Source organism: Delphinus delphis, chromosome 4 (genome assembly GCF_949987515.2).
Source record: "Delphinus delphis chromosome 4, mDelDel1.2, whole genome shotgun sequence".
Classification (NCBI taxonomy): Eukaryota; Metazoa; Chordata; class Mammalia; order Artiodactyla; family Delphinidae; genus Delphinus; species Delphinus delphis.
Genome location: NC_082686.1, coordinates 126353258 through 126370773, shown reverse-complemented (window position 1 = coordinate 126370773; position 17516 = coordinate 126353258). Strand labels below are relative to the sequence as shown.

At 34.9% G+C, this 17516-nt stretch overlaps 1 protein-coding gene across 4 annotated transcripts in view; it reads right to left on the bottom strand.

Moving 5' to 3' along the window:
* EIF2A (eukaryotic translation initiation factor 2A) overlaps positions 1-17516 on the bottom strand; it is a 37689-nt gene that overhangs the window by 2211 nt on the left and 17962 nt on the right. For all 4 annotated transcript variants that reach the window (XR_009519334.1, XM_060011416.1, XM_060011417.1 and 1 more), the window contains exons 5-11: positions 16439-16538; positions 15997-16079; positions 12898-12971; positions 12610-12754; positions 12309-12425; positions 8776-9347; positions 4862-4975 (exon numbers count right to left, since the gene is read on the bottom strand). Coding sequence is in view for 3 of the 4 variants with exons in the window: in XM_060011416.1 (XP_059867399.1) it covers positions 4862-4975; positions 8776-9347; positions 12309-12425; positions 12610-12754; positions 12898-12971; positions 15997-16079; positions 16439-16538 (1205 nt within the window). In the remaining variant the exon portion in view is untranslated. The remainder of the gene's footprint in view (positions 1-4861; positions 4976-8775; positions 9348-12308; positions 12426-12609; positions 12755-12897; positions 12972-15996; positions 16080-16438; positions 16539-17516) is intronic.

The following is a 17516-nucleotide window of genomic DNA, read 5'->3' as shown; positions in this document are numbered from 1 at the left end:
GAAGCGTTCAAAAAAGTCACAGTATAATAAACTACCCAAAAGGTTTTCACTATATAATTGTCATAGGGAACACTTTGCTAGATCTAGGATTTAAAGTTAGGGAATTCCCTGGCAGTCCCATGCTTAAGACTCTGCGCTTCCAATGCAGGGGGTACGGGTTTGATCCCTGGTCAGGGAACTAAGATCCCACATGCTGTGACGTGTGGGCCGCCCACCCACCCCCCAAAATTAAAGTAACATAATAATAAAATAAAAAATAATAGTATATTAGTAATATAATATTATATTAGTAATATGATAAAATATTATGTTAGTAATATAAAATATATAATTAGTAATATAATAACAAATGGAAATAAATGAAATAACCTTAGCAGAGTAAACTAGGAGGTTTCTGTATCAGCAAATAAGCATTCCAAATTTTTGGATATTTTGGTAAGTGCCACTATGTGGATGGTTGGAAATGTGAGAGGGCTTTTCTAATTAAGGTGTTTGAAGTTTCACTCTTGGAATATCCTCAAAAACTATTACACATATATCAAGTACATGTAATAGATGATGCTACAGGATAAATTCCATAGAGATTTATTTATAATCAGATCAATTCAGCTCTGCAAGAAAGTGCCACGGAAAACTCTGTTCCCTGAAAGGGACAGTATATTGCTCCCAATGTGATCAGATCTCTGATGACCTTTCTAGCTTCATCCCTTCTCACCGAGTAACCACTGATTCTGAACCATTTTTATTTCCCCTAAGGTGCCATATATTCTTATTTCCTGGCCTTCATGTGTACTGTTCCTTGTGCCTAGAACACCTTCAGGTCACCTGGCTAACCCTACTTATCCTTTAGGCCTCTGGAAAATTCCCCCACCCCCCAAGAGACCAGATTAGTTGCACAACACATGGTATGTTTCCTTACTGTAACTGCACTGTACTATCCCCCACGAGACTGTACCTGAGGTTTCTTTGTTCACTTGTGCCCTCAGCATAATGTGAGCTCGACTGTACATGCTAAATAAATGAAAGAGCAGAAGACCGACTCTCCTTTGTAATTATGACAAGACATATGTTTTGACAAGAGGAGGGAAAAGTTATGAAAGTCTTTCTTTATTGGACCAAAGGTAGGGTTTCTACTTCTTCCTTATAGAGTTCCCAGTGGAACGCACAGACCCTGCAAGACTCTAAAACCGCTTAAGAGTTCTGGATGGAATACTCCGAACTACCAAAGCATCCCAGGGGAACATGGGACAGGCTATCACTCCTAGATCTCCAAATTTAAAAATGTCTGCCTGAGAGTTTTTAGAGAGTGCAGAATTGGAGTATTTTTTTCTCTTTAGAGTCATGTTGGTTGTATTTTGTACATTACAATCAACAAACATTAATTCCTAACCTTCTATGTGAGAACATTACTGAGCACTTTAACAGAGTATTCAGAAAGAAATTATTTACTTTCCACTCTTAAGGAGCCTATAGGTTCTGATAATATACAGTTTGGTATTTTTCATAATATAAAATTAAAGGAGAAGAGTGGATAAAAGGAGAAGAGACACACTTTGCCTATCAAAATTCATTTTTGACATCAGATAAAAAATTTTTTAATTTAGTTGTCTGTAATCAGCTGAGAATATTAATTTTCTAGGAAGATAAATGTTATAAATATGAAAAACTATTAAAGTTAAGTGAGGGACTTCCCTGGTGGCGCAGTGGTTAAGAATCCACCTGCCAATACAGGGGACACAGGTTCGATCCCTGGTCTGGGAAGATCCCATGTGCCGTGGAACAAGCCCGTGCGCCACAAACACTGAAGCCTGCGCATCTAGATCCCGTGCTCCGCGACAACAGAAGCCACAGCAATGAGAAGCCTGTGCACCACAACGAAGAGTAGCCCCTGCTCGCCAAAACTAGAGAAAGCCCGCGCACAGCAACAAAGACCCAACGCAGCCAAAAAAATAAAAATATATTTAAAATAAATAAGTAAAGTTAAGTGAAATGACGATTTTCCTCCATATTTTAAAAAACCAAGAATAAGTTAAAATGTTTGTGTTAATATACCTGAATTCTGGTCATTCTCTAAAAAAAGGTTATGTACATGGTAAGATTAAACTCTTTGTTTCAATTATTTTTGGTAAAGCTGATAAGCTTACAAAGTCATCACCAGTTTATAAAAGTACTTGGTTAGATTATGTACATCTGACTCCTTTATCTTTGGTTCCTTAATTCAGTCAGGGATGAGATCCTGTCATAGATCATTTACCTTTGTTCTATCACACAGTCATAACTTTTACTAACTCCAGCCAGTTGTCTCAAAAATACATACTGAAAGGATTATCTTGCAAGTAGAAAACTCTTTGTCATCACTGAGAAAACACGCAGAGTAACTCCAAAACGAAGGATTAGTAGTGTCATCTTTAGTAAATAACATGTGTGGGTGATTATATGGTTGTATGAGGTGGGGTGTGTGGGGGGGGTTGTTTTTGTAATTATTATGTTTTACATTCATAGCACTGATTGTTTTTTCAAAAGAACCACAGAGTTATCTTTAAGAAAGTCACATTGGGACTTCTCTGGTGATCCAGTGGTTAGGACTCCGCGCTTCCATGACAGAGGGTGTGGGTTCCCTGGTTGGGGAACTAAGATCCCACATGCCGTGCGGTGTACGCAAAAAGAAAAAGAAGTCAGACTATTTTAATATTAATTTTTCTAAACAAGACATACTGATTCTATGACCCTCCTCCCCAAATTTTATGTGCTCAAATACCAGAATAACACACAAAAATAAACAACTAATGGGACTTCCCTGGTGGTCCAGTGGGTAAGACTCCATGCTCCCAATTCATGGGGCCTGGGTTCGATCCCTGGTCGGGAACTAGATCTCACATGCATGCCACAACTAAGAAGTCTGCATGCCACAACTAAGAGTCCGCATGCCTCAACTAAGACCCAGCACAGCCAAAATAAATAGTAAATAAATATTTTTTAAAAATAAACTAATATTTTATTACAAAGGGACCTTAGCTCAGTACCACCAACGGTCATATTAAAAATATCTTCTGATAAAGAGGAAGAAACATCACTTATAAAAGTGGGATTCTACGTTGAGGGGGTTTCTGAAGGCCCTTAAATCTCAGTTAGAAGGAATCTTATACAGTCATTATAAAAAACAGTATGGCGGTTCCTCAAGAAATTAAAAATATGTGATCCAGCAATCTCACTTCTGGGTATATATCCAAAGGAAACAAAACTCATTATCCTAAAGAGACAGCGGTACTCCCATGTTCACTGCAACATTATTTATAATAGCCAAGGTATGGAAACAATCTATGTGCCCTTCAACGAAAGAATGGATATAGAAAATGTGATATGTAAACATACCTACATATTTACACAGAGTAGAACATTATCCAGTCATAAAAAAAGGAAATCCTACCATCTGCAACAACATGCATGAAACTGGAGGGCATTATGCTATGTGAAATAAGCCCGAAAGAGAAGGAGAAATACTGCATGGTAACACTTATATGTGGAATCTAAAAAAAAAGAAAAGTCAAACTCATAGAAACAGAGAGTAGAATGTGGTGGTTGCCAGGAGCTGGGGGGTAGTGGGAGAAATGGCGAGAGGTTGGTAAAAGGGTACAAATCGTCAGTTATAAGATGAATAAGGTCTGAGGATCTCATGTATAACATGGTGACTGTAGCTGATAATACTATATTGTACTGAATACAGTAAATGAAATTTGCTAAGAAAGCAGAATTTAAGTGCTTCATCCCCCAGAAGTAAATATGTAAGTTGATGAATGTGTTAATTAACTTGATTGTAGGAATCCTTTCACAATGTATACCTATATCATATCATCACATTGAACACTTTAAAATTTTTATTTGTCAATTATACCTGTAATTATTAGCTGGAAAACCAACAACAACAAAAAAGGAATCTTAGCTACCAGTTTGTAATATTCAGGGCCAGCAGAGGTGTCTACCCACTCTGATGAAAGGCCAAGTCCTCCTTTTTACACAAGTCTAATACATGGACTAGATCATTTTACTTGGAAGGACCTAAGCCTGAGTTATTTAAAGACATTTCTGGAGATGAAATATATTAACTACAAAAGAGCACACCGATTTTTTTAGGCCCAGATTTTAACAGAATATGGCTGCATAATGAAATTCTATACCTTAAAATAGTAACTGCCTGTCAAAACACACAAGTAACCCAGAACTGTCAAAATTCAAGCATTAATAGGCAAGATGGAATTGTCTCAATCTCAAAAATGTGGTTACCATGACTTTACTAACCACAAATTTCCAGCCCAGCAGATCTCACTATCACCGTAAGCCACACACCATCACAATTTACTTGTCAATTATTATGCTGGTGTGGTTTTTCAACTACCAAATCATATAAACAATTATTTTAGAACAATTCCATTGTTTGGGTACTCTAGTGTTTAGATTCCCAGCTGAACAATTCCTATAGTAATATACTGAGTGACAAAATGGCCTTATAGTCATGTAATTTCTGGTTTCTCTTAAACATATGCTTTCAAAAAAGCAAACTATACCACTTCACACAGGCTCCTCCAAAAGGGTCTGTTGCAAGTAACACACTACATAATCCCATGAGGGTTTCAGGTTTTAATGTCAGTTCCAGTTTCCTAGGTCCCACATTATATATAAAGGACTACTGAGAAATTCATAGGCAAACACAAAAGAGACATTCTGGCTACTTAAGTCTAACTCCAACTACATTTTATAACCTGTCAAGTTTTTAGGACTACAGTTCTTTAAACTTTAAGGCACATAGCTAATTTAACTGGTTTCATTTGTTTGTTTTGTTTGAAAAGATAAGCGCCCCAAGTACCTGCTTTGCAGCTTTCTTAGCCTCATGCTTCCTTTGATTTTTAAGAGCTGTTTTTGATAACGGCTTCTCATTTCCTGGTTGTGGTTTCATATTCTGAGGTGGTTCCTCCTCATGCTATAGAAAATGTAAAATAAATGACTTTGAAATGCAGTCCACGTATTTACAAACATATACAACAAATTATACAATTTGGCTAGTACAGGACAAACTTACTTTACCAAATTTATCATAAGTTCACTGGCAAAGAATATTTCAAAACTCTTGTTGTAGGCACACTTCAACGGTCAAGATGGATTTAATAAGGATCTTCCTACTAGTTGATATATGATATCTTTCAGTTATATAAGAGCCAGAAAAATTCACTTTACTTTTGTTTAAACAATGGAATTTTTCTTAATACTACCACTGACACATGATTTTTATGAAATTAGATACTAACAATAGTTTCTTCTGGGGTCCTTTTGGATTTGACTACTGCCAACAGAAACAGTTGCCTCATTTGTTTTCTTTGCACAAAGAGTCACTTGCTAGATCTTGCAAAATCAGAGATTAGAAGATTAAAAATAAAAGCAAATGAAAAAACTAAAACAGACAATAAAAAATTAAATCAAATATGAAGGGGGTAACTACATAGTTATAAATCCAGAATTAACATAATGAAGAGGTTTTAAAACACTAAATAACTTGTCAGACTATACTGTGAAAACACGCAATCATTTTCATCATCAGATATTTATATAACTATCAACCACATTCAACAACAACAGAATTACATACAGGATCAAGAAGGATCTAATGTAAAACACAGTGACTATACTTGATAGCACTGTATTGTATAATTGTATAACTGAAATTTCCTGAGGGTAGAATTCAAATGTTCTCACCAAAAAAAAAAAAAAACAAAAAACAAAAAAAGAAGATAAATATGTGAGGTGATGGATATGTTAATTAACCAGATGAGGGGAAACCTTTCACAATGTGTATTAAATCACCATGATGTACACTTTTGAAGTTTCTTGAGTACTAGATCTCAGAGCTGTATTGTACTTATAAGTGCTATAATCAAATGTGCAGGGCTCAAACATTTAAGATATAGAGGAATAAGTAAAAAACCATAAAGTGATTTTTATCTTAGCAGCTGCATTAACTATTGCAGGCATCGAAGTTCTGTGTGTGAACATACCCTACTTGAAGCAACTGAATATATGAGAACCCACATTTGGAGAACAGACACATTTGCATGGCAAGCCTCTTGCACTTCTTTGATCCCCACTGCACATAATGTTAGTTAAGATATACTAATCCTTGAACATTTGTTTTATATTCTTTCAATAGTGAGTTCTTCTATAGTATCTTGCTTTGGCTGAAAAAGTTTCTACTCATGAGAACTTTAAAAAAAAAGAGAAAGCAATTAAGAATGATGCAAGAAGAAAGGATGAGTTACAAGTCTCTTCCACACTATGAGCATCATGTAGCCACTGACAGACTTTCATTTTATTTATTTATTTTTAGCTGTGTTGGGTCTTTGTTGCTGCACGTGGGCTTCTCACTGGGGTGGCTTCTCTTGCTGCGGAGCACGGGCTCTAGGTGCGCGGGCTTCAGCAGTTGCGGTGTGTGGGCTTAGTTGCTCCGCCACATGTGGGATCTTCCCGTATCAGGGATTGAAACCATGTCCTCTGCACCGGCAGGCGGATTCTTAACTACTGCACCACCAGGGAAGTCCCCTGACAGACTTTTATTTTAGATGAAAAAAATCCACACAGCTACTATGGATCATGAGCTTTTCTGGCTTCAGCAATATGTGTCTACTGTACACAATTTCATCCTCATTGATAAAGTTTGTTTCTTCAATTACATCAATTATAAGATTGTCTTGATAAACACATTATAAAAGTGAAGGGTTTTTTTGAAAGCCAAGAAATACTTCAAGTATAATTTATATATGAATTTTTACTTATAAAAAAAGTTATTTTTTCCTTCAGGGGGAAGAATCCAAACACCTTTTTTCCCCTCTGCTATGTAACCTTCTTCCTTTGTGAAGTTATTGACCAGACTACCTTTGTTTCTAGTAATTTCTTGACAATGTTTTCTTTGCCATTTAGTTTTCTGGAATTAGATACAAAAAATAATTTCTCATTCATAGGCATATAGTTCCTTCAAATAAAATGATGTGATAGGATCACATAATCACCAGGTTATATACAAAAGCAAGAATTTAATAGAAATCTTAAATGTCAAAAAAGTTTGGTTTGGGGACTTCCCTGGTGGTCCAGTGGTTAAGAATCCTCCTTCCAATGCAGGGGGCGCACGTTCGATCCCTGGTCGGGGAACAAAGATCCCATATGCCGCGGGACAACTAAGCCTGCGTGCCATAACTACTGAGCCTGAGCGCCACAATTAGAGAGAAGCCTGCATGACACAATGAAAGACCCCACATGCTGCAACAAAGATCCTGCGTGCTGCTACTAAGACCTGGCACAGCCAAAAAAAAGAGTAAAACAAAAAGTTTGGTTTTAAGAAGTTCTTACCTAGTTTTTTTTTCACTGTTTTCAAAATATATTCTTTCTATATTAATTTTTCTCCCTCCACCAACCAAATCAGTTTTATGAGTCAGAGAATAAAAATATACACTAATTCAGAAGTTCTTCCTCTTGTGCTATCTTACACAGATTTAGAAAGCAGGATGTGTTAACGTCACTTCTTTTTTTTTAATCTCAGGTAAGGAAAATTTCAATAAAGAGACAAAACAAATCCTAAGACTATTATATCCTTTTAAAAAAAATCTAAATACAAAAATAATAAACAGGGCTTAATTTGTTATATGTTTCTATATATTTTTACTAAATAACTTAATGCAAGAAAAATGTTTCAACAACATTTCATTGAAGTCAAAATGCTACATTTTGTGGAGGAAGAAGGCTTGTTCTTTTGTTTTTCAGAGGGTTAGGAGCACAATGGAGGCACAGAAATATTTATCCTTTGAAAAAGTGTCTACTTCCCTGAGTGCCTTAATAATTAAGTGACTATATAGTCCCATTTACTTGGAACAGTCCCAGTTTACACCTATTGTATGGTCATCATTCTATTAATATGAATAATATTGTTCATTCTTATAGAGCAACTTTATTCCTTAACGTCATCACAGAAACTCAGGATATTAATAAATGCTTTCCACTGAGCTCTGAAATGCTAACATTTTAAAGCAGATCAGAATCTGACCAATACTCCAGTCATAACTTTACAACAGAGGTCTGGAACTGATGGCCTAAGGACAACAAGTGTGTTTTGTTTGAAGAACAGTGTTTTAAAAATTGAGAAATTTCATACAAGCATCCAGACTTGTCTTGAAAAATCAAACTTTTGGCAAACTGAGCCTAAAATCTCCTGTGGAAACAATGGGCTACTGCTGTGTAGTTGCTATGGCCTTGAAAGAGGGCATGCTCTCTCCCTTTCACCATTCTCTCCCACTCACCATTGCCTTACACTAGCAGCCTAGTCTGACAGGCATTTGAATTTGAGCCCACAATCTACACCCAGTAAGTCACACCCAGTTATCTTTCCCAGAGGTTTTACATTAATTACTTTGTCAACTTAACAATAATTCACTGGAACTTCCGTGTCAGTCCAGTGGTTAGGACTCCTCGCTTCCACTACAGGGGGCCCAGGTTCAATCCCTGGTCAGGGAACTAATCCCGTAAACCTCAGTGCACGGCCAAAAAAACAAACAAACAAAAAAACAAAACCCAAAACAACCATTCACCATCTTCAGCAGCAGGTCCTCCACAATTTCTACCCTAGAGTTTATATCTTCTAATCAGATACTAAGTAACACAAGAACATGCATAAGAGAAGGATCTAGGGAACGCTACACACTGAAAAACCTTTTCCTACCAAAGTAGTAAAACTTTACTTACCAGTTTGGAATTGGTGACTGGTTTATTTCTTAAAGCTGGGGGTCTATAAGCTGTTGCAACTTTAGGTTCTTCACTAGGTACATCACTTGGAACTGCTTGGTAAGTTATCGCTTTTTCTGGAAATATTCCATCTAAGAATGGCTGCCAAGAAACCTGCCATAACTCTGCATTTGATGGTACATCATACTTGTGTAGGACAGAGCCGGTATAATGCCAAATCTTGTACCCATTATTAACACGTAACCTGGGAGCACATGTGGCTGTTAAAATATGCTCACCATCTGGGCACCAAGCAAAATATGTAGAATCAGAGGCCACCGGTTTAGAAATAAGTTTGTAGTTTTTAACATCCCACACTTCCATTTGCCCCCTCAGATTTCCAAATCCAGCTAGTACTAATATATGTCCATGAGGGCTGTAGTAGGCTGCATTACGAGGGCCAGTTCCAAAGTCAAACACAGGATCACACTTCAAGTTGAAAATTGTTGCTTTGGCAGGCATGAAACCATAAACAGCACAAAACTCAGTAGAACTAGAATTCCAAACTACATCATAAATGGGGCCATTTTTTGCTAGAAAAAGAATATAAAATCCAAGTTAGTGATAAAGAAATACGTATAGTATTATAATATTTAATAGCACAAATTACAATCATAACACTCATAAACACATCAAACACTAAAAAAAAAAAAATCCAAAAATTTCATGGTATGTTAAAATATTTTTACATGACATACTATGGGGATTAATGTATGATTATAAATTTATTTAAGAACCCTTAATGAATCTTAATTTCTTTTATTTTTTTATAATTGTTTTACAATTTTGTATATTATTATTTGCCTTTAGTACTTTTATTTAATTTTTTTTTTTTTGGCCATGCCGCGTAGCATATGGGATCTTAGTTCCCTGACCAGGGATCAAATCCGTGCTCCCCTGCAGTGGAAGCACGGAGTCTTAACCACTGGACCACCAGGGAAGTCCCTTAATTTCTTGTAAACGTTCTGGCAATGTGGGCTCATAGAAGCATAGGTTATTATTACTATTAAAAAACTAGTTTTTCTTGGAAGAGGTAATATATGCATACAGTAATAAAGATACAAACTATATAAAAAGACATGCCACAAAAATAAGTCCCTCTACGCAAAGGCAGCCCTCTGTTATACTTCTTGCATATCCTTTCAGAATATTTTTGTTGAAATTAAGCATCTCTCTCTTAAGCACTTACACACACACAAAAAGTTCTAAACCTTTGTTGTTTTCATTTAATACTCTTGGAAATTTTTCCATGTAAGCACACTGAGCTCTGCCTCATTCAGTTGCACTGTATTCCATTACAAATCTCGCTGTTTATAGTCCACTGTAAATGTACACAAATACATCTGTAGGAGAGAAACTGCCTGGTCAAAGGGCACATACATTTACTTCATAATGTACAACACAATGCCCTTCAAAGAACTTGTACCAGTTTACACTACCAGTAGTGGTTTTTTTTGTTTTTTTTTTTATTAAATGTATTTATTTTTGGCTGCGTTGGATCTTTGTTGCTGTGCATGGGCTTTCTCTAGTTGCGGCGAGTGGGGGCCACTCTTCGTTGCAATGGCTTTTCTTGTTGCGGAGCATGGGCTGTAGAGCACAGGCTCAGTAGTTGTGACGCACGGGCTTAGCTGCTCCGCGACATGTGGGATCTTCCCGGACCAGGGCTCGAACCCGTGTCCCCTGAATTGACAGGCAGATTCCCAACCACTGTGCCACCAGGGAAGCCCTACCAGTAGTTTTTGATAGCAAAGATTCTCCCCTCACTCTCACTCATACTGTTTCATATTTTTATCTTTGCCAACCTACTAAGTGAAAAATTGTATCTTGTTTTCCTTTATTATAAAGGAAACACCTTTTAGTATACTTATACATAATTTTATTTCTTTTTTGTGGACTATTTTTTACTGTCCTATACTTATTTTTCTCTCCTGTTATTGGTCTTTTATTGTTACACTTGAGATATTAACAAAATTCACCTTTTCTCATATTTATCCCTTGTCTAAAACTTTTTTCCCTAATTTTTTGTTTGTTTTGCTTAATTTATGGACTCTTTTCTTCCCCCAGTGTAGAAATCTGTAATTTCATATACTAAAATTTATCACTTTCCCCATACGACTTCTACCTTGTTTAAAGTCTTTTTCTACTTTAAGATTAGAAAAATATATGTATAGCTGATTCACTTTGCTGTAGCTGTATAGCAGAAACTAACAACATTGTAAAGTAACTATACTCCAATAAAAATTTAAAAAAAATTAGAAAACAATTCTCCCACATTTACTTCTAGTTCTGTAGTTTTAGATACAATTTTTTGGCCCAATTGGAACTTATTTTGGTAAAGAATTAGCAATAGTAACTTTTTGTTCCAAATAGCTAGCCAACTGTCCCCAAACCATATATTAAATGATCAATATTTTCCTGCATTGATTCAAATGCTGACTTTATTGTATGTCAATGGCTTTGGAAGTATGGATCTATTTGTGGATCCTATTGTGTTCCACTGATTTATCTGCTTATCCGTAAGCCAGAACCAAATTGTCTTAATTACAATTGCTTTACATTTTAATATCTAATAGTATCAGAATCCCTCCTTCGCTACTCTTTTTTTTTGCGAAGTTTTCAAAACATTCTTGCATGTTTATTTTTCAATATCAACTTTAGAACCAGCTTATCTAGTTGTAAAAAAGAAAATCTACTGGCATTTTAGTTTAATTTTTAGATCAATTTGGAGAGAAATGACATCTTGTAAAGTTATTAAAGGTTATAGTTTGCCCCTCAGAAGTTTTAAAGTTTTCTTCCCATCAGCCCTATATATTTCTTTTTTGTTGCTGTATATGGAATCTTTCCTTCCATTTTGCTTTTTAAGAGGCTGTTGTTTATGCTGTAACTTCATCTGATGAGCAGAGATGATTCGATTTTCACCTTTCAAAACTGTATACTTAGTCTCTTGATCAGGTTCACTGACTAGGTCTTTCAGAATGTTAAATAATAAATGGAAGGGGGGGCGGGTCATCCTTGTTTTGTTCCTGATTTGAATGGGAATACACAGTTTTTGAAAGAAAGGTTACCTTACCCTTACATGTTCAATTCAAAATAAAAAAGATTAGGGAGTTGCCAGAATTTTAAAACTAGTTTTTCACAGTTAACTCATCAAAACAAAATATGAAGTGGTTAAAACTCTTCAGTTCTGAAGATGGTGCTAAACACACTACACCAACTTGCTGTCATAATTAATTAAACAAGTCCCCAAAGAGCTATTACAATGGAATTATCTCACTCAGCAAGTTCCCTACTAAACTGCTGGCATAACTAAATTAACTAATTGGATTCTGTCAAAATAAGGTATGTTTGGGGATGATAAGAGGAATTTTATCTTAAAGGTTATTAAAATATGCGAGTTCTATCACTTGATCAAGAACTTAGATGGTATCATCTTTATGGCACTGTAGTTTTTACTATCATTTATTCTATTAAAGGAAGACTGCTGGAACACTCACGTAATTGCACCACAGCACTTTCTCCATTTGTGGCAATGTAATGCAGCGTCTGTTCCCCATAGTAGGAAGCTCCTGTCTTGTCAACTTCAGTACTAGCTATTACCAACACAGCAGTAGCTGTAAGGGTAAAAACTTTAATTAGATTTAAAACACAAATTAAACTAATGGTGATTGTAACAAAGCACATGTAAATTTTCACTGAATAAGCACTGATACTCTTTTCTTTTTCTATACACATAGGAATATAAGTCTAAATTAATGCTTGATAAACAAAATGGGAGATAAAATATATTTATCATACCTTTTTTATTCCATAGCATTGTAACCTTATCAGCCTTAAAGAAACTTTTATTGGCTAAAGCTGCATGAGGTCCATCAAAGTTGGGGTACTGATATAATCTAACAAATGAAGGTGCACCCTTACTTCCTGGAACATAGACAGCCACCTAAGATACACAGACATAAATAATGATTTAAAGTTTTTGAAGCATATAAACTAAGATGGACATGTTTTTAAAGTCACTAAAAACTAGGAAAAGGTTTAATCTCATAATATTCCACATGAACAAACAAAAACATTAGCAGTTACCTTGTACGGCTGGGGTCCAGGTGATAACACAAAATCATTAATTTTTTTCAAATGCAACTTATTTGCAAATGTATCTAAAAAAAAAGTAAATGGTATTAGATTAATGAGAGAAGCTAATAGAAATATCTCAAATTCTGAATGCATTATAAAAGCTTAACGTAACTATACACAAAACAGCTCACTGTAGTCTCATGTTGGTGAGGCAGAGTAACAGAGTGGAAAAAGCATGGGTGAGTGAGACAGACCTATGCTTGAATTCCTACTCAGTCACTGTGTGACCTTGGGCAAGTAATGGGATTACATACCTAATTCCTAGTGTACAGTGCCAGGCACACAGTAGGTATTAAATAAATATCAGTTCTCTTCTCTTAAATCTCTGAACTAAAGTAGTCTTAGAGCCCATTTGATGGGACAGATGACCCTAGCTTGCTACCATAGAACGTGGAAATGAAAATTCTGTAACTAATGTGATAAACAGATCCACAACAATGATAATCAACAATAGTAACTATAACAATGGCCGATATTTGTTGAGTGCTTACTCTGTGCCAGGCAGTAAGAAACCACGTTATGAACACTACACTCTCCTAGTTAACGGGATCAAGAGCTATTACTCTTTCTTTGTTCAAATATAGAGACCAACAGCTATTCAAAAGTAGCATACCAAACTGCTAAACTGGCAGCCCCCTTCTTCTGGCATGCTCATAAAGAGGCAAGGAAGATAAGCGAGCAAGCTAACCCCAAATTAGTGGGGAAAGGATTAAGCCTCAAAAGCAGGAAATTGAAGGGTAATGCTAAATGACTGTGTAGATGGTGTCAAAATCAGCCTGCATGCCATCTTCTGTACATGTGAACATTTGCCAATTCCCATTCTACTTTCTCGACTTATGATGGGGTTATGTCCTGATAAACCCATGGTAAGTTGAAAATATCGTAAGTTGAAAATGCATTTAATAAACCTTATGTACTGAACATCATAGCTTAACTTAGACTACCTTAAATATTAAGTGCTCAGAACACTTAATATTAGTCTACAGTTGAGCAAAATCATTAAACACAAAGGCTATTTTATAATAAAGTGTTGAATATCTCATGTAATCTATTGAATAATCAACTGAAAGTGAAAAACATAATGTCTGTACAGGTCCAAAAGAGTTCTAAGTGTATCAATTGTTGACCCTTGTGATCATGTGGCTGACTGGGAGCTGTGGCTCACTGCTGCTGCCCAGCATCACGAGAGGGTACCATTCCACATGGCGCTAGCCCAGGAAGAGAATGAAATTCAAAGTACAATTTCTACTGAATACATAGCACTTTCACACCATCATGAAGTTGAAAAATCTTAACTCAAACTATTGTAAGTCAGTGACTGTACTAAAAAGTGTTCAGTCACCAATGGAATATTCTAAGGACAAAAGGAACTGCAAAACTTTCTTCTTTAAATTATTTTTCAGTAATCATGTTATAGGTGTTACTATTGGTATTGCTATTCTAAGAATGCTATGTGGTCAATGAAGAATAAAGCAAATGAATAATTATGTGGATGTGATATTCTCAAACTATCACCCCTGTTATCCCAGAGAAACACATTCTTGGTGTTGGCAAAGGCAATACAGATATAAGATTAAAAAAAAAAAAAAAAAAGGCCTAGAAACAATGATCAATCAACACAGTAGCAATGAGAATCCTCTACACCCAGACTGTGGTCTCTAAATACCATTTTCCACTAAAAGGGAGCAGAGTATATTGGAGAATTGGCTGATTCTAGGTGTATAGCAAGAAATATACCAGATAATCCTAGAATGATTTGTCCTACCATGTAGCAAAAAAGTCATTAAAGACTAATTGACCAATGATGGGACAATTTGAGAATCAATAAGAATAGTAATTAAAATGGATTGAAACACATCATGTTTAAATCCATAGTTCATTAGGTTGGGGGTGGGGACTAATCGGTTGCAATGGAGATTGCTAGAGAAAGAACTCATTTTATTAAAAGTGATAAAGGAGAAGAATACTTATTTTGCCTTTCCCATATAAATGGTCCACTAGGTAACCAAACAGTAGAAAGGGGAATTTCTCCTTATAGAGGTAGTACAGCTAATAAATGATAGGGGAAGGAGGGAAACTATAGTATCACCAATTTTTAACCACGCATTGAACATTAACGCCAATTAACCATACAAAATTAAAGACAATGAGACATTATGTGCTTCTTGATAAAAGAATTGAACATGGCCTTATGATGTAGTCTTGCCCTCAGCTCCCCAAAAAAGAACTTGAAGCTGATCAACTCTGGATCCAAATAGTTATTTACAGGAAACAGATGAACATGTTAAATTACAGAATGGGATACAAGAGCAAAACTCAAATATGGGAGTATATATAAGACAAGTAACTTTGTTTCTTAAATAATAAATTGCAAGGGGGAAAAAAGAATGAAGAGGGAACTTATAGCTTAAAGAAACTTAAAAGATATATAAATCAATTGCAATGTGAAGGACCTTATTTGGATCCTGAGTTTTAAAAAAATTATCACATTTTCAATTATTAGAAATTTGAACACTGACCAGATATTCTATAATCTGTGATAATGGTATTATGACTAAGTTTGAAAAAAATATTAAGAGCCCTAATCTTCAGAATACATACTGAAATAGTTATAGGTAAAATTATACGATGTCTACAATTTTCTTTAGCAGAGTAGAAGAGATGGTAGGTGGACAGATGCATGGATGAAGAAAGTTTGGCAATGGGCTGATGGCTATGGGACTAGGTGTCTACTTTTGTATTTGAAATTCTACACAACAAAATATTTTAAAAATTTGTATCACAGAATTTCAATAGCAACTAAATTCAGAAAGAGGTACTCAAATGTCTTAATAGTAATTATTAGATAGTAAAAGTTTATTATAAAAGAATGTTTACGTTATAAAGTTTTACTAGCAATTACACTTGGAGTTATTCAAATGAATTACTATAACAGCAACTGTTAATATATTAACAGTATTTAGGAGAACCCTATGATACCATATAAGGCAATAAAAACTGTACATATTTATAGCAAATAATAAAATTATTTCATAAATCTTTCCATACTAAAATTGTTGTTTTCAAAGAAGTGAACTTCATTGTTAACATTTCGGGCACAAAGAGTTTCATCTTCTGACCAGGATGGACACCTACATTGAAAAGAAAGAATATTAAAAAATTTTAAATAGAATGTAACATCATATGTTAACATGTTAAAGTTTATGATATTGTTTACTATTTAAGGAAAAATACTTATAAATATGATGTCAAGTCAGTTACTAATAGTTTTAGTCAGCATATATAATAGAAAAATATTATTCCTTTTGATTCAAATACTAAATAAAAGATCAAGTTTTTACTCTATTACATTCTCACATACAAAATCCTTAAAGATCTAGATTTTGATCTGAGAAGTTATTTTCTAAATCAATACCAGAGAAAAAAATAACGTACAACAAAGATATTTAATATATTTAAAAATAATCAGTATTTTAAAGCATTTATTTACCAATTTTGCATTTTTTTCTGGATGAAAGACTTCAAACACGTCCCAGTTTTCACATCATAAAGTTGTAGGTTAGGTATCCCAGCTGTATCATCTTTAGAAGCTGCCATAAAAACAAAAATTTTTGCAGTAATTGTCTCCTAACACTAGTAAAAAGATTTCATTCTTAGAAAAAATTTGAACAAGATTATAAAGATCGGGTAAGAGCTGCTTTAAATCAACTTTCCCCTTTAGCTTTAATTATAGATTTAATCATCCATTCCTAAAGCTATGACAATATGACGGCTGTCTGAGCAGAATTTTGTTATTTCTGAAATGAGTTAATTACTACAGTTTTTAAGAATACTTAAGAGATTAAGTGTGACATAGCTTGCTGTTAAACAGATTAAACTGTCTTATCACGAAAGCTGTGTCTGTAAGTCACACACATGAAAAAAAGTTATATAAAACCACTCACAGTCTTCAACTGATTCTCAATTTCCCTTTTACTTACTTGGAAAAATAATATTCATTAGAGTCCATGCCTCTTGGAAGAACGAACTCAGGAAGTTCATAACCCAACAATGAGCTACTATCATATATTTATTCAACAATATCCACATTATTACAAAATGCTTCTTAAAATAAGCCCTATACCGGGACCCAATATTTTATCACTGATCTATGAAGCACTGCTATATATTGGGTTGGCTAAAAAGTTCATTTGGATTTTTCTGTAAGATGTTATGGAAAAACCCAACGAACTGTTGGCCAAGCCAATAAAATGTTCATATAATGTATATTAGATCTTTAAATGCGTTAGAAAATGACACACCATTTCCTACCTTTGTCACACCATAAACATTTCTTAGATGTTGTGTCTACTGTACTTCCTCTTTCATTTATAATTATATAAAACGATTTTTATTTTAAAGGTCATTATTCTTCTTAATTTTTGCGATCTTCTCTATCCATTGGTTATTTACTTTACAAATTTTCCCTTGAGCTTTTTTCTTTTCCTCTATCTCATGATGGATCTTCTCACTAACTTACTATACCTTGAAATTACTTAAAGTACATTCTATTTGGGGAATACAAGATT